Source organism: Podarcis gaigeae, assembly GCF_964106915.1.
Source record: "Podarcis gaigeae genome assembly, chromosome: 15".
NCBI classification, from domain to species: Eukaryota; Metazoa; Chordata; class Lepidosauria; order Squamata; family Lacertidae; genus Podarcis; species Podarcis gaigeae.
In genome coordinates, this window is record NC_139692.1 from 33,152,609 (window position 1) to 33,177,939 (window position 25,331).

Here is a 25,331-nt window from a genome sequence, read left to right on the forward strand (position 1 = left end):
CTAAGATTGGCACTGTGGTCTAAACCACAGAGATGAGGGCTTGCCGATCAGAAGGTTGGCGGTTCGAATCCCCGCGACGGGGTGAGCTCCCGTTGCTCGGTCCCTGCTCCGGCCCACCTAGAAGTTCGAAAGCACATCAAAGTGCAAGTAGATAAATAGGTACTGCTCCGACAGGAAGGTAAACGGCATTTCCGTGCGCCGCTCTGGTTCACCAGAAGCAGCTTAGTCATGCTGGCCACATGACCCGGAAGCTGTCTGTGGACAAACACCTGCTCCCTCGGCCTATAGAGTGAGTTGAGCGCCACAACCCCAGAGTCATTTGCGACTGGCCCTAAAGGTCAGGGGTACCGTTACCTTTAAGATTGGCAGAGGGAGCCCTCTTGGTAATTCCTCTTCCCACAGAGATTTGGGGGTAGCAGCCCAGGAAAGGGCCCTCTCTATGGCATTCCCTAAATTGTGGAACCCCCTCCCCACAGAGCTATGTCTTGCGTCTTCATTATACAGCATCCCTTTGACCTTTTGACACTGGTTGTATATTTTTAGGACCCACTTTATTTTTGCGATTGTAAGTTGTTGTAAATGGTAGTTTGTTAAAGGTGCTGCAACTGATAGCTTTATAAAGGGGAACTACAGTTCCCAGGATTCTTTGGGGGAAGTCATGCCCTATAAACATCCATGGAATATACTATAAATGTATTGTATACTTCGGCCCTAAAGCAAGCGATTGGTACTAGCATTCTCCAAGAATCTCGATGTCAGGGACTGGTCCGAAAAGGAGGAATGGTGGAGTCCGTCCCTGCCCCTCCTCCTGCACTTCCTGGAGAAGAGGAAGACAGTATAGATTTAGAACAGTGGTTTTCAGAAGGTCATAGTTCAGAGACGGCAGAGGGGAGAAGCTGGGAAATATTGGGAGAGGAGCAGCAGGGAGAAGAAGATGGACCAGCGGAGAGACAGCTGACAGACTCAGTGTCTCTTGAAAGAATTCCTGACCCTCCCTCTCCCAGGACCCAGCGTGCATTGAGAGTAGTAGAACAGAAAGCGCAGAGGCATAAAGCACAGATCAGCTGGCACAGGGATGATGTTTACAGTGGTACCTCAGGTTAAGAACTTAATTCATTCTGGAGGTCCATTCTTAACCTGTAACTGTTCTTAACCTGAAGCACCACTTTAGCTAATGGGGCCTCCAGCTGCTGCCATGCCACCGCCACGTGATTTCTGTTCTCATCCTGAAGCAAAGTTCTTAACCCGAGGTACTATTTCTGGGTTAGCAGAGTCTGTAACCTGAAGCATCTGTAACCTGAAGCGTCTGTAACCCGAGGTACCACTGTAATAGGAGAGACTGAGGGGGTGGGACTTTACTTGGAACAACGACATTATCTAAAAGAGACCGCTTTCCTTTGTCTCTTTCTGTGAATATTGAATAAACTACCAGTACTTGGTAAGAATTCTTCTTGTTTTTCTGCTTCTTTGCATCCCACCGTGGGAGGGATAGGATTCCCTTAAGCCTTGAGCAGGGAACCAGAGACACCTTTGTGAAATTACACGTTATTCCAACACGCAGGTTCCTCGGTTGGGTCTTCAGATTTAAAACAGGTTCCAGTACTCATCTCCTGCTCACATTAAGCCAGGTTGGAGGGATATAAAAAGAACCCATCCCTGTTTCACAAAGATTCCCTCCATCCCTTGTCTTTTTCACGTATCTCCTGGTGTTTAATAAGGGGAAGGGGAAGAGGTGGAGCTACATTACACTTCCCAACATCAAGAACATCCCGTTTCTACATCGCTGACGACAACAAAAAACAAGAATACACAGAAGACCAGGCAAGGAGATGGCTACAAAATGGTATCTTCCGCTTTTATTTATAAAAATGCCCAAGATCATCTAAGCGCAGCCTTCAACAATCTGCTGCTCCCCAGTTGTTTTCTACGTCTGATGGCAGTTGTACTCCAAAGCATGAGGAGGACCCCAGGGTGATGAAGCCTGGTGAAATATAATGGTTTTCATTTCACTCAGCTTCTTCTGAAGCTGGACCCTCCAAAGAGGCAACAGTGAACAGCCTTCTCTTGATGGATCATCTCAGCATCTTCTAGTCTTTCTCTTCACCATGAGTGATAACATAAACAAGGTTCTTGTAGTCCAGGTTACCGGCAGGATCTGGAGGGAATGCGGTGAACGTCTGTTTCATCTGAGGAACAGAAGAAGGAAATAAAGATTGGAAAGGACAGGATGGGAGTTGCATCTCAACTGTCACAGGAGCGTGCTGGTCAGCAATCACACAGTTCAAAGACTGATTGCCTACCCCTGCTCTACCCATTAGTTGGCACCATTGAAGAGAGCCACTGTAATCATGCAGGAGCCATATTTCTCAGAGTGGTGGCTGCAGCCCAAGGTTCCACAAATGGACCACACTCCACTCTATGCTGATGTGGAGCCTTCCATAGGGAGCTGGTGTCAAACAACAACATTGAGAGCTAGTGTGGTGTAGGGTTAAGAGTGTGGCACTGGGAGACCAGGATTTGGCCATGAAGCTCATTGGCTAACCTAGTCACAGTCTCTTAGCTTAACTTACCTGTCAGGATAAAATGGAGAAGGATCAGAACTATGCATGGGGGAGTACAAGAATTATTGAAAAGCATTGAAAGTACTCAATAAAGAAGATTGGAAAACGTTTATTGAATATATGGGAAATAATTGTGTACAGCTGAAAACGCTGGCAGCATTAAAATAAATTCAACAGTGTAAATAAGTTTCGTTGGATGCAATAATGGAATACTGAACGGTATAGTTTTTGTAAAATATGCAGGGATTTATGATATGTAAAATGAACCACGGAAAGAGAAGAAGGGAAATCATTGATATGCTAAGGATGTAAAATGAGTATCTTAAATTGTAAAACAGAAAACTTAATTGAAATTATATACAAAAAAGAAAGTGCTCAATAAACTGAGGTTATGCCTCCCCTAGCCTCAGCCTGCCCCCCAACCAAAGCCTGCTCCCCCTAAAGTCCTGCTCTTGGGGGTATTTTTACTTTTTACCCGTGAATTCCTCAACTTTAGGGGGCAGTCTCCTAAAAAGAGCTCAACAACTTTGGTGGATTTCCAAAAATAAAAGTTGAACAACTTTGTCTGCCCCCCACAAACAAAAATCCATGGCTACACCCATGGAACCATGTAGGCCACCTTGAACTCCTTGGAGGGGAAAGTGGGATATAAAGGAAATAAATACAGAAACTGGGACGGTAAGAAGTTCCCCCTCTAAAGGACCATCAATCTATCCATCCCAGACCAGCTCTTTCCCCCATTTATCTCAAGATAACCAGACTCCCAAGGACTACCCCTGGCAATCTCATGATGCCATCTCAACCATCAAATCTGGAACGAAACAAAAAAAAATGGAAATTGTTCTTATCAAATAGAAAAATCTTCACATTTTCAGGAAATAAAGGGAGTGCAGCATGTAAGGACTCTTACCTCCTCTTCAGTAAACCGGTCTGCCTGTGTCATGAGCATTTCCTTCATGCTGTTTGAAATAAAGCAAATCTATTTAAGGGCCACGGAGGAGGCCACATTTGCAATCTGCACTGTGCTCAAACCTAACAGGAGTACGTAGCAGGACGAATGCAGTGCTGGCGCCATTATGGCTGAAGGGGTGGAATCATAGAACTGTAGAGTTGGAAGGGATCCCATTCCAGCCTCCTGCAATGCAGGAATCACAGATCCACTGTGTCCCATTGTATCCTCCTCGTGCTAGAGAAGCAACTGCACGTGAATAGAGCCAGGTCAGTATGTCTAAGGGTGTAACTGGTGGTGCTTGAAACGGATGGATTCAAGTGAACTAATTTGCTCAATTAATTCGGGAAGCTCTGAGTCACATCTGAAAGTAGTTTCTGCAATGTCCGGGTGAACCGAACAGGAATTAAGTTACTTTTGTGCTGATTTTTTGGAGGCCGCTTTTTAATTCACACACACACACACACACATTTCATTACATTCATTGTGTTTCATTGCAGTCATCATTCCCCCCCCCCCCCCCTTATCTGTAAAAGGGATGTTCCTGTTTAAGCTTAGGAAATAGACAAAACAACTGTTCCTGTTGTATTACATGTGCCTTTGGATGTTGCCTTAGTGTTCTTAAGTACATTTTATCCTTCAGGTGAGCAGCTAGTGAAACTCTGAAGACTGAAAAAAATCGCCATGGGAATGAATTTTGAATTGAACTGTGAAAATTGAACTGGAGCAGTTGTTGTTCCATTTTGGAGGGGGTGAACTCGCACTGGAACTAATCCTGTTTTGGAAGGGGAGAACTGGAACTGGAACTGGAACTTATCCTCTTTGAAGACAGACTTCCCAAGCACCAATAATCTGGTTTGCCACCAAGAGAAATTGGATGCTGGACAAAATGGGCCACTTTTGGTCTCCCTGTTTCCACCGTTTCCATTTTTCCTCCTCTGTGTCCACCTGTCTGTATCTGGCAACTGTCCTAAATCTGTTGACTCCAGTCCATGAAACCTTCTGCCGCAAGACTCTTCTATTGATTTGGTTTCCAAAGAGGCTCAGTCCACCCTCTCTCTCTCTCTCTCTCTCTCTCTCTCTCTCTCTCTCTTTCAGAAAGCAACCAATGTCACTTGGCATCTTCTGTTCACATGCATCCAGTGTTTTTGGAAAGAATGTGAGGCCAGATTGAGGGCGGCGGGGGTGGCTGAGGTGGTGGTGGCGAAGGAGGAGGATCAAATACAATTTCGAGCTTCAGAAGCACAGCACGGCAGCCTCTGGCACCATTACACATAAGAAGGACGGAGTAAAGAACCCCACAGTTTCCATTATTTATTTTATAGAGAAACAAAGACTCAGATTTTCCTAACTAAGAAGCCGTCAGCTTCCCTGCAGTTGTTGTTTTCCATATTACTTGTTTCTTTGCGGGGAGGGAGAAGACAACAACCCTCAAAATCAGACACATAGAAACAAACTGGGTTTATAAAAACAGCGCCTGCCCTGGGGTCCTGATGGTATCTGTCGCGGCCAGTTTCAGCTCGTTCCAATATTTTCAGTCCCAATATTTGGTTTCCTAGTAAGTCACAGAGAGCTGCGTTTTCCTTTTTTTTCCAAAAAAGAAATGGCACGGAACAAGTTGTGCGTTAATTGAGATAATCTAGCGCACATTGTAGCCTCAAGAAGAGGTCGGTGGGGCTGTGGGCAGCACCAGTGATGTCTGGATGAAGATCCAAGAAGGATTTGATCTTTCTGTGGCTCCATCAGACTGTCTCCTGCAGTCTTGGGGAAGAAACAATTGAGACTCACAACTGGATCTTCCTACTCTTTGCACTTAAACAAAAAGAAAGTGTAAGTTCCTTAGGCACCTAATTCTGATCTTTCTAAGCTAGTGGATTCAGCGGCGGAGGAAGCCGATTGGGCAGCTGGGGCGGTGGGCGTGCCTTGTGCCCAGGGGTGGGGCCAGCCAGGGCAGGACGCTCCGCAGAGCCTCCAGGGAGTTTTCCTGCCTCCCCCCCCCCCTCAGCCACCTTACAGCTGAGGGGGAGGCGGTGGGCGGACCATTTGGGGCAGCGCAGAGCCTGTGGGCGCACAAGCCACCGTGTCACTCCCAGGAGAGACACGTGACTCAGGCGCTGTAGGCCCTGCGGTGAGTGCCACTTGGCATTTTGTCACCCCCTCAGTGGTGACACCCGGGGCATGCCTCCCCCACCACACACCCCTTCCTCCACCCCTGAGTGGACTCTATAATTATGGAGAACAACCCTCTTCATTTTGAAAAAGGGAGGAACAGAAAATTCTCTTTTGGGACAAAGAGTATCTGAAGGCCACTGCAACACAGAATTGAACTGAGAACTGGCCTATTACACCCTTAAGTTCACATGCTAGAAACCTCCTTTGATTGTTGGTTGAGGATTGACAAGTAAGTCGAAAGAGGAGAGGCAACTGAACTCCCAATCCCATATCCTCCAACATTTCTCTGATGAAAATAAGGATGTCCTATTATGACAAACCTAGACAGCATCTTAAAAAGCAGAGACATCACCTGCCAACAAAGGTCCGTATAGTTAAAGCTATGGTTTCCCCAGTAGTGATGTATGGAAGTGAGAGCTGGACCATAAACAAGGCTGATCGTCGACTAATTGATGCTTTTGAATTATGGTGCTGGAGGAGACTCTTCAGAGTCCCATGGACTGCAAGAAGATCAAACCTCTCCATTCTTAAGGAAATCAGCCCTGAGTGCTCACTGGAAGGACAGATCATGAAGTTGAGACTCCAATACTTTGGCCACCTCATGAGAAGAGAAGACTCCCTGGAAAAGACTCTGATGTTGGGAAAGATGGAGGGCACAAGGAGAAGGGGACAACAGAGGACGAGATGGCTGGAGAGTGTTCTCGAAGCTACCAGCATGAGTTTGATCAAACTGCGGGAGGCAGTGGAAGACAGGAGGGCCTGGCGTGCTCTGGTCCATGGGGTCACGAAGAGTCGGACACGACTAAACGATTAAACAACAACAAATTCCATACCCTCTAACACTTCTCTGATGAAAAAGGGATGTTCTAAAGAAAAGTGGACATTCTTGGATCAAATCAGAAACTGGGATGGCTTCTGTAAATCCAGGACTGTCCCTGGAAAACAGGGACACTTGGAGGGTCTGCAGTCCTAGAAGGGCATGCAATTGGAAGTGCCTACCTGCCTTCTATTCCACTCTGTGAGCTCACTTGTGGATGTGAGGTTGGATCCACAATGACTTCCTGCATTGCTCAGGAAACAGAGCGTTGTTTCTGCAAACAGGATATGGAAGGAAGGAGAGGGCTCTGGCGTCATGTATGCGCAGGTCTCTCACATACGCACATTCCTCGCAAACAAGCGGGGAGGGAAATGGGATATTCTGGGCTTTGAAAATGTGGACTTTGGAGAAGGTGGTTGGCCACACTTTAAATACAGCTAATTTCCGTCCCGGTCCAAGTTGGTGCAAATTTGTGGAGTGTTGTTTGGTATCAACAAGACTGTTACTGGACAGCTGTGGGAAGCATAATCGCAACGCTGTGCTCTCTTGCTTGTGAGTAAACCTCATAAACGTCAAGGGAACTTTGCAACCTGAATCGCCAAACTTTTCCAAACGCCATGCCAGTTTTTGTTTTGTTTGCCCACCTTGGAAGGAGGCTGTTGCCTGTTGTTGAGCTTCAACATCGCAAAGGACGGTGTGCCCAATCTCTTTCTCATCTCTCTATCCCTCTGTGTGGTAAGAGTATGGTGTTTAAGGCAATATAGATATCACATATCTTTGCCATCACATTCAAAATCAGTTCCAAAACTCCCAAATGAGTCACGATTTTCCAAGTGAGAGGTGAAAACACGCAGTGGAAAAAATGAAATGCCCCAAAAGGATGTTAATTAGATGAAGGTTCTTATTAAAAGGTCAGTCACTGCCAATGGAGTGGCGGGGGGGAGGGTTCTGCTGTTGTCTTTCCTTCTTCACATGGAGAAATGCTATTAATGAATAGCAACCATCGCCTTGAAAGCGGAAAGACTTTCAAAGGGATGTGTGAGCCACGCTTAAAAAAATTATTAGAGTCAAATGTCTAAATGCTGGAATTATGTGAAATGAGGCTGAGCATCAAATGCAGCCATGGGATTGATTTAATGGTTTGTTATGTAATGATTGACATTACCCTTGGGTCTAATAAGAAAACAGTATGTTCTATTGTGTGGTGATGAGCTAATGAAATTGTCTTGTGACTTTGGCTAGGTTGGGCAGGGACCATTTTTGGTGGGCTGTTATGGGTGTCCTTTTCCAGCAAGAAAAACCCTGCAGTTATGTATTACGCATTTATATTCCACTTTGTATTATGAAATTGTGGGTGCCCTTGATCCTCCTCTCCCTGGATAAGACTAGAGGTGGCATTAACTGTGTGGGTGCAGGTAAAGTAGGAGGGGGATCATTGTGTAGTGGCTAGAGCCGCTTCAGCCCCTTCAACACTTTCCCTGATGTGCTAGTTCTCTACATGCAAGGACAGTTTTTGTTTTTGTTTGGTTTTGTTGTTGTTTAGTCGTTTAGTTGTGTCCGACTCTTCGTGACCCCCTGGACCAGAGCATGCCAGGCCCTCCGGTCTTCCACTGCCTCCCGCAGTTTGGTTAAACTCATGCTGGTAACCTCAAAAACACTATCCAACCATCTTGTCCTCTGTCGTCCCCTTCTCCTTGTGCCCTCCATCTTTCCCAACATCAGGGTCTTTTCCAGGGAGTCTTCTCTTCTCATGAGGTGGCCAAAGTATTGGAGCCTCAGCTTCAGGATCTGTCCTTCCAGTGAGCACTCAGGGCTGATTTCCTTCAGAATGGAGAGGTGTGATCTTCTTGCAGTCCATGGGACTCTCAAGAGTCTCCTCCAGCACCATAATTCAAAAGCATCAATTCTTCGGCGATCAGCCTTCTTTATGGTCCAGCTCTCACAAAAAGAAGGCTGATCGCTGAAGAATTGATGCTTTTGAATTATGGTGCTGGAGGAGACTCTTGTTTACATGGGGATTAATTTGTGTCTGCAGCACAGAGTAGCGTGCATGGGAGCAAATAGAGGCTGAAGCTGGGTTAAAACTGGCCCAGACCTTTATTGGTAACAGCAAACGGTCTCCCTTGGGAGGTGATGAACACTCCCTCCTTGGAGGTTTTTAAGAAGAGGTTGCATGGCTATATGTCATGAATGCTTTAGCTGGGATTTCTGCATTGAAGGGGGTTGGACTAGATGACCGTTGGGGTCCCTTCCAACTCTACCATTCCATGATTTGATGTTTCGATGACTGCTCACAGAATCTGGCATTCCACAGGGCAGGGATCCAGCCATTGGGCAGTGCAATACAACAGGCTGGCAATGAGTCACAAACTTGACAGAAGCGAAATTAACATGGGGAAGAGATTCAAAATGAAGTGAAAACTTACTAATCTGCTTTCACATGACCTTTTCCTTCTCTGTCGAAAACCCTGAAAGCATTCAGAATGATCTCTTCCGGATCTGTGCCTATAAGGGGAACAAGCAGAGATTTATATTTCCAATACTTCTGTGCACACATGTATCTGCTTGTTCACACCACAAATGAACATAATCTGATTTCACTCCACTCAGTTACTGGGCACTTGAGGACTGGCAGATGAATGTGTGAACATACTCCAGTACAGAGCACTGCATTGTTGGTAGCCCAGACGACTCATGCCAGCCCAGCAAGTCACATGCTAACAGTAAATAAATGATCTTCATTTTCCAATCATCTGTGTAACTAAAGAGCCAACTTTTACCACTTATCACATTAGGGCTTCCCACGAATATTGTCACATACATGCGTGCACACATACATACATACGCAATCTATCACCCTCATCATACCACAACCTCCTGTGCTGCTTACAGAAGAAGACCAGACCGTTACTTTCTGCATTATCCTAGAAAATGATCCCTATATCAACATTCACAGTCGCCTATGGAGAACGTGGGTGGTGCTGTGGTCTAAACCACTGAGCCTAGGGCTTGCTGATCAGAAGGTTGGCTGTTCGAATCCCTGCGACGGGGTGAGCTCCCATTGTTCAGTCCCTGCTCCTGCCCACCTAGTAGTTCGAAAGCATGTCAAAGTGCAAGTAGATAAATAGGTACCGCTCCGGCGGGAAGGTAAACGGCATTTCTGTGTGCTGCTCTGGTTTCACCAGAAGTGGCTTAGTCATGCTGGCCACATGACCCGGAAGCTGTACGCCGGCTCCCTCGGCCTATAGAGTGAGATGAGCGCCACAACCCCAGAGTCGGCCACGACTGGACCTAACGGCCAGGGGTACCTTTACCTTTACAGAGAACAGAACTGACACTTAAGCCACCAACAGTTCCATCTCAGTCCTACAAAGAAACTGGGCAACCAAGAGAACAATAGCAACACAGGAGAAGTAGAATATGTAGAATTAGCAAATTTATCTAATAGAATAATAGATCAGGAAGATGGAGTATTTAAGGAAGAGTGGGAAATGTTTGGAGAATAGCTGAAGAATCAGGTTAATCTGGTTAAAACTTTAGCAGGGTTAGTGTAAAGTTAGCAGTGTAAAGTATTAAATATATAGCGGGAAGGGAGAAATATGAATATATGGGGAAATCACTGTTCCACTGCTGAACAGCTCCTACTGCCAGAACGTTCTTCCTGCTGTTCAGGAGGAATCTCCTTTCTTGTAACAAACCAGTGGTTTGGCTCCTACGCCCTGGAGCAGCAGAAAACAAGGTTGCTCCATCTTCCATGGGACAGCCCTTCAGGTATTTGAAGATGGCTATCAAGTCACTTCTCTTCTCTTCTCCAGGCTAAACATCCCCAACTCCCTCAACCGTTCTTCATAAGGCTAGGTTTCCAGGCTGCCCTCCTTTGCACACCTTCCACTTTGTCAGGTGCAAAGGAGAACAAAGATGCTGTCATAGCTGTCAACGTTTCCCTTTTTTTAAGGGAAATTCCCTTATTCCAAATAGGATTCCTTGCAAGAAAAGGGAAAAGTTGACAGCTATGGATCCCGTGCTTTTAATAAGTGTGGAGTAGAAGGAATCTCTAGCTGGAATTAAGATTGCCGGAAGAAATATCATCAACCTCAGATATGCAGATGACACAACCTTGATGGCAGAAAGTGAGGAGGAATTAAAGAACCTTTTATTGAGGGTGAAAGAGGAGAGTGCAAAATATGGTCTGAAGCTCAACATCAAAAAAACGAAGATCATGGCTACTGGTCCCATCACCTCCTGGCAAATAGAAGGGGAAGAAATGGAGGAACGGAGAGATTTTACTTTCTTGGGCTCTATGATCACTGCAGATGGTGACAGCAGCCACGAAATTAAAAGACGCCTGCTTCTTGGGAGAAAAGCAATGACAAACCTAGAAAGCATCTTAAAAAGTAGAGACATCACCTTGCCAACAAAGGTCCGTATAGTAGAAGCTATGGTTTTCCCAGTAGTGATGTATGGAAGTGAGAGCTGGACCATAAAGAAGGCTGATCGCCGAAGAATTGATGCTTTTGAATTATGGTGCTGGAGGAGACTCTTGAGAGTCCCATGGACTGCAAGAAGAACAAGCCTAACCATTCTTAAGGAAATCAGCCCTGAGTGCTCACTGGAAGGACAGATCCTGAAGCTGAGACTCCAATACTTTGGCCACCTCACGAGAAGAGAAGACTCCCTGGAAAAGACCCTGATGTTGGGAAAGATGGAGGGCACAAGGAGAAGGGGACGACAGAGGACAAGATGGTTGGACAGTGTTCTCGAAGCTACAAACATGAGCCTGACCAAAGTGCAGGAGGCAGTGGAAGACAGGAGTGCCTGGCGTGCTCTGGTCCAGGGGGTCACGAAGAGTCGGACATGACTAAACGACTGAACAACAACAAATTTGAAACCCCGCAAATTAATTGCTTGCAAGGCAGAGAGCTTGAAAACTCCTTTGAGCCGGGTTCTCCTGCTGCGGAAAGAGCTTGTTAAGTTCTCATACTTGCTTATCAGGCTCTGGGAGGCTCTTGTGAGATATTGTGGGGACTCAAACGGTCCTCCAAGAGCCTGCACAAGAGCCTACCAGAGCCCGGTAAGCAACTCTTAAAAGCTCTCTGCCTTGCTTGAAAGCTAAGGATGGCCATATGAGGGTGGTTTGGCTATGTACATTTTTTTCAAATTCCTGGAACATAAGCCCAGCACAAGTCACTTTAGAATCATAGAATTGTAGAGTTGGATGGGACCCCAAAGGTCATCCAGTCCAACCCCCTGCAATGCAGGAATCTTTTGCCCAGCATGAGGCTAGAACCCATGAGCCTAAGATTAAGAGCCTCATGCTTTACCGACTGAGTTATCCCAGGTCTGTAGACATGATGACACCGTAGGGATTGTAAATGGCTTTCAACTGTTTTTAATATTGTGTTTTAACATTGTCATGCATCCAAGGACCTTTGAGTGAAGGGCAGGTAATTACTGATGATGATGACAATGATTTATACAATTAGCTGTGCTAGAAATTTGTTAAAGCCATCAAAGCATTGTCAGCGCAGGAGCAAGGGGAGAGAGAGCTGGAACTCTAGGAAGAAGCTGGAAACTTTGGTTAGTGATATATACCCCACTGCCAGATGAGCAGCAAACACACCCACCCTCCCGAAAGCATTCTGTGTTAATGTCAGCCACATGGGCCTCTGCTCCACAAAGAGTTGGAGGAAATGCAATTTGTATACCACGCAGAGATGCCGCGCCGTCCTCAAAGAGACCACTTTGTGCACCAGCTAATCAATAGGGAATGCTTGCCGCAAAATTCCACTTCAAAGCTCAAGAGTCCAGTAGGATTACAGACTACAAACTGCTTCTTTTATTTTTTTTCCACCCAAAGACAGTATGGGATGGAAGACAGCGCCGCAACACTGATTATTTTTTAAACAAATTTGAGAGATACCAAACTGGCTAGGCAGAGCAAAACAGCAGCAGAGGAAGTGGACTTCTACTGAGTCATACCATTGGTCCATCCTGTTCAGTACAGTACGATCGTGTCTTGCGTTGGGGTTACGTTCCAGGGACGGCGCCTATATGCAAAAGTGTGTGCTGTCCCAAGCGAGCCAGCCACCAGTACAAAGTAAGTGGACTTAACTTTTTATTAGAAAAAAACAGGATCTGCACTGGAGGGTCAGGCCTAAGGAGCACAGCAACTCTTATTTCATAGGTCTTGCCCCCATGAAGCAGTTGCAGAGACTGAAGATCCTCACCTCCAGGGTTTTCCCCAAGCAATCTGAGACCAAGCCTGCATGCCTGTCTTTGCTTTTCTCATTTCACGCCACTTCTTGTCCTGGGAGACCATGGGGGAGGGGAGCTGGTCGCGGAAGGAGAGGGAGACACCCGTGCCTCTTCACTAGCCAGACTCATCTCTCCCTTTTGGCCTCCCTCCTCTCCAGCTTCTGCCTCCGCTTCTGGTCTTCTCTCTGCCACAGATTCTCCCCGCTCACTAAGCCCTGTTACCTCTTCAGCTTCTGACACCACTTCTCCCCAGTCTTCTCCCACTTCTCCCTCTGACCGCTAATTGTCATCCCACCACCAATTCCCCAGCTCTGAGCCTTCTTCCCTTGGGGGGCTGTGCAGCAGGGGCAGAGGAAGGGGGGCAGGGGGGCGAGTCGCCCTGGGTGTCACCACTGAGGGGTGTGTGTGACAAAATGCCTTGGGCACTCACCACAGGGCCTGAAGTGCCCAAGCTACAGGTCTGTCCTGGGAGTGACACAGTGGCTTGGGCACCTGCAGGCTCTGTGCTGCCCCAAACAGTCTGCCTAACACCTCCCTCTCAGTTGTAGGGCAGCTGAGTGGGAGGAGGCAGGCAGACTCCTCGGAGGCCCTGCGGAGTGTCCTGCCCCAGTTCACCTTGCGGGTGGCTGGCCCCGCCCCTGGGTGCAGGGCATGCACACTGCCCCAGGCGCCCGAACGGCTTGTTCCGCAGCTGCTCCGCCACTGACTCCTCCCACCATTCCTCTGAATTCAACCAGTCCATGACATTGGCATGTATACCTGAACCATTGCTCCATGAACAAAAAATTGCAAGCTGCAATAGCTACATTCCAAGTATACCTCGGATTCATACCAACACCAGCAGCTGCCTTCTCTAGAGTCAGACTTTTTTGTCCATCTACCCTGGTGCTCATTACTCTGTCATTTTTGTTAGAATTCCTGCTCCGTGATTGCAGTCATGGGATTGTTGTCTATCACATGACGGTGTATGTTTTGACTCCACAGAGTGGGAAGTGACATAGACAGGATGTTAGTATTACTGTGTTCTGTGAAGTGGGACTAATGTCCTTTGTTCTTTTTTTTCTTTTTCTTTTTTGCTGTCTGATGCTAGAGAGAGAGGGAGCCATGTTGCAGTGCTCCATGTGTGTTTATATGTAAATAAAGTAGATTAGCCAAAATGCTGAGTTGCTGTGGATCCCTGTGTGTGCCGAGGTCTGTTGGCATGGCTCGCTGTGATGTTTGGGCTGAAGAAAGCTTTTGAAGCTCTTGAACGAATGACCAGGAGGGAGAGAACATGCCAGTCGGGCATGTGATTCTACCAGAGTCTTACTTGAGCGTAGAACGAGCTCTTGACAATTTTTCCATGTCACCTGCTATCGGGTCCTTCTGACTGGAGGGCCAAGGAATGAACCTTGGACCTCTGCATATGCAACATGTGCTCTGCCATTGAGCCAGTTAAACTGCCATGGCTCTGCCCCATGCAAAGGATTCTGGGAACTGTTTGTAAACAGAGATCCACGCACACCATTTGACCACTGGTTTCTGCTTACCTTTGAGCTTCTCACCAAACATAGTAAGGAAGACGGTGAAGTTAATGGCCCCTGGAGCTTCCTTGATCATTTCTTCTAACTCTTCATTCTTGACATTCATGCGACCTATGATAGAACAACGTTCTTGTCATGTGACAGTAAATGGAAATGGTGGCAATCAGCCATGAAGAATTATATAGTTGTAGGTGTGTGACATCATCCAGGGATCTGCACATGCACCTGAATGAATGATACGCAAACCACCGCTCCAAAATCTCTAACCTAATATTAGCTTTTCTTCATATTTGAATAGAGATTGCAGCAAAGTGTAAAAACCTTAAGAGAACAAAACCTTAAGAGAACAAAATCACTGCTCATATTTTGAACCTGGGGACACTGTGGAAAACTCAAGAATTGTCAGGACAAGAAGAAGGCCACAGGCTATAGAATGACTTCAAATTACAAGGGTTATGGGTGAAGGGAAAATCAGTTTATTGGCAGATGTTATTGCCTTCTAACTAATGATCCCAGAAGTGGCAGCACCTGAGGTTTTGGCAGAAATTTATTGGTTTGGTGGGGTGGCAGGTGTAAAAATAAATAAGCTGGAATTAGAAACAATGTTAAACCTTTGGTGCAAAATTGCAGACCCAGGTTGGCTGGGTTTACTATATGGTGAAATAAACTGAAGTACTTGGGAGTGTTTATTCAACACTTCATGCACAAATCGTGCCATCCCATTTTCTGTGTCGTCTCTGATTGGCTAGGATAAACCAACTAACACAAGAAGGTTCAGTCTTCCATCTTGATTCAAAACCTGCTCCTCTATCTCAGGAACCATTGTTAATATTATTATTATTATTATTATTATTATTAATAATAATAATAATAATAATAATAATTTTTATTTATATCCCACCTTCCCCAGTCAGAACCAGGTTCAGGGTGGCTAACATCAAAATATATAATACATTAAGACATAAAATTCAGCAATCGGCTGAAATACAGCTTAAAATTGGATTAAAATCAAAATAATGTGGTTACCAATATCCTAAGAGACGTCCAAACGCACAGCAAACAAACAACTTTCCAAAATACATATTAGATGCCAGTACACAAAAAAGTTTGTGCTTTTTACCCAATGCAGCAAAGGTGTCTCTCAAGTCAGCCTTGTCAATGAAGCCATCTCGGTTCTGATCCATGATTGTGAAGGCCTATTGCAAAATACAAAGAGTGAGAGATTGGCGGTGGGGGATATTGCTTATAACGAGGCGAAAAACCCTCTGTAGCCTCAGCATTTCGTAAACGGCTAACTGGGGTCCATTAATTTCAACACGTCTGCAGTAAGTAAAACATGAATGCATTCAACACTTTGCGTATGCTTTCAAAAATAAAATACACATTTTAAATGCACTTCGTTACGTTTTTTTGAGCCAAGAACAATATGACGAAATTTGGAGAAGTGTCTGAGGCGGTTGGAGGATGGATGGCAGCTAACAGATTGAGGTTGAATCCTGACAAGGCAGAAGTACTCTTTTTGGGGGACAGGAGGCGTGCAGGTGTGGAGGACTCCCTGGTCCTGAATGGGGTAACTGTGCCCCTGAAGGACAAGGTGGGAGTCATTCTGGATTTACAGCTGTCCATGGAGGCGCAGGTCAATTCTGTGTCCAGGGCAGCTGTTTATTAGCTCCATCTGCTACGCAGGCTGAGACCCTACCTGCCCGCGGACTGTCTCACCAGAGTGGTGCATGCTCTGGTTATCTCTCACTTGGACTACTGCAATGCACTCTATGTGGGGCTACCTTTGAAGGGGACCCGGAAACCACAATTAATCCAGAATTCGGCAGCTAGACTGGTGACTGGGAGCGGCCGCCGAAATCACATAAGACCTACACTGGCTCCCAGTATGTTTCTGAGCACAGTTCAAAGTGTTGGTGCTGACCTTGAAAGCCCTAAACGGCCTCGGTCCAGTATACCTGAAGGAGCGTCTCCACCCACAGCCTTAGGGAGAACTTACCTCTTTAAATTCTTGGATTTGGCTTTGATCAAACATAGAGAATACATTGGAACCACCTCCTTCCTTCTTGTGTCTGGCCATTTTGGGTGCCTGCAAATTAAGAATGAGAATATTATTATTATTATTATTATTATTTTATTTAATTTATATACCGCCCTATACCCAAGGGTCTCAGGATGGTTCACAGAATAAAGTCAAGTTATAAAACCACAAAATACCTAATAAAAATAAAAACAACAACCCAATAGCCCCCCACCAAAAAACCCCCCACCACATTTTAAAAGGCTATAGGATGTAAATCAGATCAAACAAAGGCCTGGTTAAAAAGGAACGTTATTGCCTGGCACTGAAAGGTGTATAATGAAGGCGCCAGGTGAACTTCCCTGGGGAGAGCATTCCACAGACGGGGAGCCACTGCAGAGAAGGCCCCGTTCTCGTGTTGCCTCTCTCCGGACCTCTCGAGGAGGAGGCACACAAAGGAGGGCCTCAGAAGATGATATCGGTCCAGGTAGGTTCATATGGAAAGAGGCAGTCCTTGAGGCATCACAGTCCTGAGAATAATCCTGGGAGGGGGACTATACCCAGGCACCCAGGCAGAGCGTGACTCTGGTCCTGATGAGAATTCAGACTGAAATGAATTCAACTTTGGAGTCCAGCAGCATTACAGACTACAATCCACGCCAGCGATTTTCCTTTCCCTTGGGCCAGGCCCCCCAGCAAGGGTAGACCAGCAAAAAATATTGACACAGGATATAAAATGAATACATGATCTCATTTTTACTTTAATAATAGAAATGATAATATTTGTACTTGTTGAGATATTAAGACCTTAATGGCAAATATCAATAAGGTAAGCACCCACACAATCATAGCTGGACTAAATGTACACATTAAACTTGTATATGTAATGCAACACAATTTGTATCACGCAACAACTTTGTTGCATTCACATGGCGTTCACTTACAACAACATACAAAACCCACAAATGTTTTTGCACATAAGATCTCCCAGTTTGCTCTGAATGCAGAGACTTTGTATGCGACGAGGAAGTGCTCCTTAAAAGGAGGAGGAACTTTGTGTGGATAGCGTCATTATATAGTTTAGACACTAGGTGGCGAGAGACCTAATCGGGGTGCCAGTTTAAATGTAATATTGGGAGGGCCCAGGTAAGTCCTGACTATTGATGATGAGACACGGCTCACGCGCACCATTTGAATAGCAATGCCCATCAAATTTGGGGACACCCAGCCCCCTCAAATATTTTTTTTTGGGGGGGGGGCAAAGGGACCTCAGCCCCTAGGAGCCAACTCCATCTAATTATAACAGGTGGAGTCAGGAGTTTCTTGTTGCTGTTTTTGTTTTGAGAGAGACGACAAAGTTCTTATCTAAACCCTTTTTCTGTTTCCTTTCCTTGGTTATCTGTCAGGGGGTTCAAAGGAGTTGTACCTGGGACCACAGTGAAAAGGGGGCAAGGCTGGAGCTAGAGTGGGATAGGACCCTTCTTCCCCCCTCTTTTTCTGCCACACTTTCACCCCCCCCCCAAAGTTACAAGTGTCATAATAACGGATCTGGATTTTTGAGGATTCTGCAATGCTGTCATTTTTAAATTTAAGAAAAACAGAGTTAAAAAAAAACCCCACACTTTAAAATAAATACTTGAAAATAAATGAAACAGTGTGCAAAGATAAAACCAGAGGCGAAGATGCATTATCCTCGCTAAAGATTTTCTCTGCAATACAGTGGTACCTCAGGTTAAGTACTTAATTCATTCCGGAGGTCCGTTCTTAACCTGAAACTGTTCTTAACCTGAAGCACCACTTTAGCTAATGGGGCCTCCCGCTGCTGCCGTGCCGCCGCTGCACGATTTCTGTTCTCATCCTGAAGCAAAGTTCTTAACCTGAAGCACTATTTCTGGGTTAGCGGAGTCTGTAACCTGAAGTGTATGTAACCTGAAGCGTATGTAACCCGAGGTACCACTGTAATTCTTTACATTTCTCCTGGCTGCCGGGGTTAGGAAGTGAGGAGAGAAATGAGAGCAATGGACTGACGCAGTTGAGCAGACTGTGTGAATCACCCTTGCCATCCAGGGATTGAGACAGGACAGAGACTGTGTGTGTGTGTGTGTGTGTGTGTGTGTGTGTGAGCAGAGAGGGGGCTAAACTAAGACCAGAACCAGAGGCAGAGTGGAGCAGTGGTTAGAGCGCTGAACTGGGACCTAGGAAACCGGGGTTCAAATCTTCACTTGGCCATGAAGCTTACTAGTCCCTGCCCCTCGGTCTGACCTACCTCACAGGGTCGTTGTGGGAATTAAATGAGGAGGGGTAGACCCACGTACGCCACCTTGAACTTCTGGGAGGAAAAGGTGGGATATAAAGGAAATAAACAAACAAACTTGCAGGCAGCCAATGAAGCTGCATGTCGGAAGATTCGGGGCGAGGGGGGAAAAATAAAGGACTTCTTCATGCAGTACATAGTTAAACTATGGAACTCCCTACCACAGGAGGCAGGGATGGCCACAAACTTGGATGGCTTTATAAAAAGAGGGGGGCTGGAGAAATTTGTGGAGGACATCGCTGTCAGTGGCAGCATGGTGGAAGGCAGCAAAGCTTCTGAACAGCAGTGGCTGGAAACCTCAGGAGGGGAGAGGGCTCTTGTGTTCGAATCCTGCCTCTGGGCTTCCCATGGGGGCATCTGGTTGGCCACTGTGAGAACAGGATGCTGGACTAGATGGGACCGTGGTCTCGTAGAAAGAGCTGGAAGTCCCCTGGAGAGTCCTGCCGTCATCTCTGTTTCCCTCCCCCGGGATTCCATTTGGATCCGGTGTGCTGCGATCTTTTGATCCTCTCCTTTTATGGACGGCATTCCATACCTCTGATCATTATTATTTTTTTTATTCCTCCTTTTCCAGTTCTAGCTATAATTAGATGATAAATCTAATCCAGGCTTATGCCTCAGTTCACGGTGTCACGGCAGAGATGCCGGCGAGGTGACGTTTAGGGGGATCCAAGAATGGAAAAGAGAGTTTTGTGTTCCGATTTAAGAAAGAAAGAAAGAAAGAAAGAAAGAAAGAAAGAAAGAAAGAAAAGAAATTCATATGGACAGTGGGAGGAAAGGGGGATTCTTTGCACGCCATTTCAATTTCAACTTCAATTTCAGACAGCAGGCAACTGCCTGCCAGGATAGAAGCTCGGAAAGTGGTGGGGATTACTTAGCCGTGATTCCTGCATTGCGGGGGGTGGGGGTGGACTAGATGGCCCCTGGGGATCCCTTCCAACTCCACAATTCAATCATGCTATGGCATGTACATTTCGTGAAATCAACAAGGAAGTTCATTATCTACCCTGGAGGAAAGCGGACTGCAAGAGCCCATGGCAACAACTCTCCCACACAGTGGCATAGCATGGGTTATCAGCACCCGGGGCAAGGCAAGTAATTTGCACCCCCAAACCCGTGGATTTGCGCCCCCTAACCCTAACCCCCAGATGTTGCGCCCGGTGCGGCCGGCCCCCCCTGCACCCCCCACGCTACGCCACTGCTCCCACATCAGACATACTCTTCCCCACGGCAGCCAAATGGATGCCCACAAACAAGGCTTAAATCTGATGGCATCCCCCAGTTATCTGTCCCGGGCACCTGGTGTCCAGAGATAGACTTCCTCTGAACAAGGAAGTTCCATTTAGCCTTCCTGTCCTATAGGCATGACTACTGTATTTTAATAAGACTACTGTATTTTAATACTTTGTTGGAAGCTGCCCAGAGTGGCTGGGGAAACCCAGCCAGATGGGCAGGGTATAAATATATTATTATTATTATTATTATTATTATTATTATTATTATTATTAACCCAACCTCCCGATCCTCTTTGGATAAGAACATCTCTGACTGATGGGTCGCACAAACATACCCGTCAAGTGTCCTTATTTTCCTGGGACAATCGGGGAATTACAGAAGCCATCCTGGTTTCTGGTTTCATCTGGGAGTGTCCCGTTTTTCCCCCTTCCAGCACTGCCCCCGAGCACGGGAGGAGGAGGAGGAGGAGGAGAAGCCGGTGCTTGCGCTTATCGATGGAAACCTCCTGAAGCTGAAGCCTTGCGCATGGGGGAGACATTTCCCCTCCGGAGCAGAGGTGGTGGATGTGCGCTCTTGCTCACACTGAGAGCCAGTGTGGTGTAGAGGTTAAGAGCGGTGGACTCGTAATCTGGTGAACCGGGTTCGCTTCCCCGCTCCTCCACATGCAGCTGCTGGGTGACCTTGGGCCAGTCACACTTCTCTGAAGTCTCTCAGCCCCACTCACCTCACAGAGTGTTTGTTGTGGGGGAGGAAGGGAAAGGAGATTGTTAGCAGCTTTGAGACTCCTTAGGGTAGTAATAAAGTGGGATATCAAATCCAAACTCCTCCTCCTTCTCTTCTTCTTCTTCTTGGCTTCTCTCTGCTGCCGCCAAAGCTGCCACCACTGTCATGGTGGCGTGAGGTGTGGTGTGGGCAGAGGAAGCGAGCGAGGATGAAAGGGAGCGAGCATCTGCCAGGGAGAGGCTGTGGCAGGCAAGGCAGCCAACTAACTCAGGGGCAGGCGAGGCAGTCAGCCGAATTACGTGGCAGCGCAGCACCAAAAGACCCCCCCCCCCCCGATTTTCAGTTGGAAAATGTTGCAGAGGTTTTCAAAAGGTTTGCCTAGTCCTGCATCCAGGTCATTTGGGAAAGCAGGGTTGGGAGGCAGTAGCCTTCTCCCAGGGAATAGGGAAATAACTTCCCCTATGAGGAAAGGTTATAACATTGCCCCCTCTAGGGTTGCCATATTTCAATAAGTGAAAATCCGGACACAAAAAAATATTTTTTGGCATTTTTTTGAGTTTTTCTTGGAGTGTGGAGTGGGGTTCTATCCAGATGATATTTCTGACAGACAATCCCAGATATGTCTGCGAAATCCTGGATGTATGGCAGCCCAATTATATTTTATTAAATTTTCAAAACAATCCCATACGTACTCCAATACATAATGATTTTTTTCTTTGGTTTTGTCGACTTCCCACCCGTTTTCCATGAAGCTTTTTATTCCTCCCCCTTGCTGCACCCTAACTTCTCTCACCACAACGACAATACAACGCTCTCTCATTCCTCCTGTTCCTCATGGTTCAAATCCAGCTCGTGAAACCATCATACTATAGTATTTCTTTAAATAATCTGAAAAATACTTCCCTTCATGGAAGGGTTATAACATTAGAGGCTTTTTAGTATGGGGGGAAAGGCGAGGAAGGGGGGGGGGATAACAGAAATCTATAAAATTATGCATGGAGGCGGGGGAGAGGAAATGAAGGTTTTTTCTCTCTCTCATAGCACCACAACCCAGTGGGGTCATCCAAGGAAGCTGATTAGCAGGAGAGGGAGAAAAGGCAGACGGAAGATTTGTAGGGTCTGAGGAGAAACTAGCGCATGAAAGTAGACAGGGAGGAAGTTTGTCTCCTCCTCACAAGACTTGAACTTGGAGATCCTCCAAGCAAAGTGGATGATTCAGGACGGAGAACAGGGAGGCAGCTCCCTCTGCAACGAACCCGCTGAGGAACCGGCTACCAAAAGATGAACTCCATGTTCACCCATTTAAAGTACTACGATAACCGCTGTAAACCGCTGTAAAGCCCTAAACGGCCTCGGTCCAGTATAGCTGAAGGAGCGTCTCCACCCCCATCATTCTGCCCGGACACCACAGCGCCGAGGGCCTTCTGGCGGTTCCCTCCCTGCGAGAAGCCAGGTTACAGGGAACCAGGCAGAGGGCCTTCTTGGTAGTGGCACCTGCCCTGTGGAACGCCCTGCCACCAGATGTCAAAGAGAAAAATAACTACCAGACTTTTAGAAGACACCTGTTTAGGGAAGCAGCCCTGTTTAGGGAAGCTTTTAATGTTTAACAGGCTGTTGTATTTTAGTGTTTTGTTGGAAGCCGCCCAGAGTGGGCGGGGTATAAATAAATTATTATTATTATTATTATTATTATTATTATTATTATTATTATTATTAAACAGTCATGGCTTCCCCCAACGGATCCTGGGAACCGCAGTTCATTGAGGGTGCTAGAGTTGTTAAGAGAGCCTTTTTTCCCTCACAGCTACAGCTTCCACGGGAAGAAGGATTGCTTGTTAAACCACAAAGGGAACTGTTTCTAAATTTGCACAAATTGCATACTTCAGAATGAAGTGGTAGAGGCCGTGTGGCGACGTGTTGGGCTAGGGCCCGTTCAGCCATGAAGCTCGCTGGGTGATCTTGGGGCCAGCCCTTATCTCCCAACCTAACCTACCTCACAGGGATGTTGTGAGGAGAAAGTGAGGAGAGGGGAAGGACTGAATAGCTGCTATTCTAGGATTCCCCTTCCCCAGCCCTCGAGATTCAGGGCCGCCGCAGTTCCCCGCCTTGCAGCGATTATTGTCTTACTTCTGACAACAGAGGTTTGTCTCCCAGTAATCGTTTGAAAGTAGCATTACAGAAAGAGCTGAAACTTTACGATGCTATAAAACCCCAGTAATATTTATAAATCCTTTTAAGACATCGTAAAGTGTGAGAGGTGGGGAGGGGGCAGCGGGGGGTGGGGGTGGGGGCAGAAAGCCTCCCTGCAGAGCTCATTTGGCATAATTACATGTACATTTCTCTCTGATTAATAAAGAATGATCGTTTCCTTATGTATAGACGTCCTCGGGTTGCTTTCATTAAGAATATTACAATCATTACTTGGGGTAGGAATGGATTCCCCCCCCCTACCCTTTTTGCCATTTTGAACATGTTTGATGCTTCCCTGAGACTCTGTGTGCTTCAGAAAGTATTTTTTAAAGCACAATTTATTATTATTATTATTATTATTATTATTATTATTATTATTATTATTCATCCCTCTTTCCATTTTAAAAAATGAACAAAAAGCTGCTTACAATGCAAAATAACCACAATGATAAGAAGGGGAGCAGGCCTTCACAGGACTTGGAGACATAGCTGTCAACTTTTCCCTTTTCTTGTGAGGAATCCTATTCGGAATAAGGGAAATTCCTTTAAAAAAAGGGAAACGTGACAGCTATGCTTGGAGAGAATCATAGAATTGTAGAGTTGGAAGGGACCCCAGGGGTCATCCAATCCACCCCTAATGCAGAAAATGCAGCTAAAGAACCCCAGGCAGATGGTCACCCATCCTCTGCTTAAAAGCATTCAGTGAAGGGTAGAAGGCTGGAATAGTGCTGTACCCAAAACTTCCACTTCTCAAAACATTTCTTTTCCTGTGAAAGAGCCTCCCATTTTTTTCTCCCTCCAGAATATTTTGGTGGGTTAACCCTTGAACGTATCTTATCATAGAGAGGTGAGCATCTTGCAAAGCATCCAGAAGGCTTCCCCAGTTTTCTATTAAACATTAATCCAGCACCCTGCAGCCTCCCTAGCTGCCTGCACTTATTTTTCTTTGTTTACTGAAAAACAGTTGCAGACGGCTTAGCATTTTAGACGATCTGTAAGCCTGTTTTATGTTAATCTCCCTGATCTGAAAAATCCCCATGGGAGAAGTTACTTCCTAATATCTTCCCCTGAGCATTATTTTCAGGGGAAAGGTTATGGGTCAGTGATAGAGCATTCCCCTAGGTCCCAAGTACAATCCTCAATATCTCCAGATAGGGCTGGAAGAGAACCCTGCCTAAAACCCTGGAGAGCAGCTACCATTCAGTGTAGACAATACTGGCTACATGGACCAATGCTCTGACTCAATATAAGGCAGTTCCATATGTTCCTTATTGAAGCTGGGGTGGCTGCCTTCTGAGCACCTGAGACTGGCACCATCATGGATTTCTTCTTAAGGGAAATCTTTCCTTATAGCTAAAAAAAAAACCCCACCCCTTTCAGAACTGATTTCTTTAAAAGTGACTTTTAAAAAACCCACTTCACTTTAAAAAAAGAATGGTAAACGACTGTCAGGCACAGAGCAGCCAGCCTCCCCACCTTCCAACAGAAAACCCAGCTGAGGATATCCATGAGGTTTTCAGGAAACCTGGGCACCCAAGGAGGCTGCAGAGCGCAGGCTGCCAGAACGATGATCTGCAGCATGAAATAAAAGCCTCCCCTGGCCACCTGGAAAGCAATGAAACCCCTGCCCCCCCCTCCCACCCCCAAGAACATCACTAAAATGTTATTTTCCCTTTGATAATTTTGAAATGCATTTTTTTTGTTTCTTAGTAATTGAAGGAGAATGGGTTTTTTTTTAAAAAAAAAAACCAGGACAAATTTTGGGCCACAGCACCAAGGAGGAAATAAAGAAGGAAGGAACTGATTGCAAAAAGAAGACATGGGTTGCGCAAGATTAAATATAAGGATGAATTTGCTTTGCCTCCTAGGGAAGGGAAGGAGGGAGGAAGGAACCTACCATATTGGAGTTCTTCACCGCTGCTATCAATCCACCAGCCAAACGACACAATGACTATTGTCCCTCTATATATAGCAGCATTTGGGAGTAAAAATATGCTCAGCCCAAGTTTAGACAATAGATGTGAGACTGGAGAAGGGCAGCAAGCAGACCACACTGCCATTCCAGACATTTCGTCCCAACTGGTAGCCTTGCTTCCATAGAATTAATACCTGGCAGATAACTCTTTCCGGAGAGCAGTGACAAGAGCAGTTGCAAAAGTGAAATTCCACATGGGCAAGATCTTTGGGAGAGAAAAGGATGGGGAGGGGTGTTTTCGTGTACAACACTGATCCTCTAGTGGATCAGAACCTGGTTAAGAAACAGGAAGAAGGGAGTAGGAATAAATGGACCATTATCCCAATGGAGAAAGTGGAGTTCCCCCAAGGACTCTATTCCGAACTTAAAAATGGTAATGCTGGTGGTCAACAAAAGAGGTTTAAAGACTGTCTCAAGGCAAATCTTAAAAAATGTAGTATAAATACTGACAACTGGGAAACACTGGCCTGCGAGCGCTCCAATTGGAGAACAGGCTTTACCAAAGGTGTCATGGGCTTTGAAGACACTCGAACTCAGGACACAAGGGAGAAACGTGCTAAGAGGAAGGCACGCTTGGCAAATCCACACCATGATCA

General features: G+C 46.1%; 1 protein-coding gene across 1 annotated transcript; it reads right to left on the reverse strand.

Moving 5' to 3' along the window:
• Nucleotides 1-1,836: 1,836 nt before the first annotated feature.
• Nucleotides 1,837-24,789, reverse strand: MYL10 (myosin light chain 10). Its single transcript, XM_083714897.1, has 7 exons — nucleotides 24,658-24,789; nucleotides 16,277-16,366; nucleotides 15,398-15,473; nucleotides 14,284-14,388; nucleotides 8,926-9,004; nucleotides 3,472-3,520; nucleotides 1,837-2,186 (listed from the first exon to the last, which is right to left on the reverse strand). The coding sequence occupies exons 1-7, from the start codon at nucleotides 24,658-24,660 to the stop codon at nucleotides 2,088-2,090; spliced, it is 501 nt and encodes a 166-aa protein (XP_083571023.1). The 5' UTR covers nucleotides 24,661-24,789; the 3' UTR covers nucleotides 1,837-2,087.
• Between the last annotated feature and the right edge of the window lie 542 nt (nucleotides 24,790-25,331).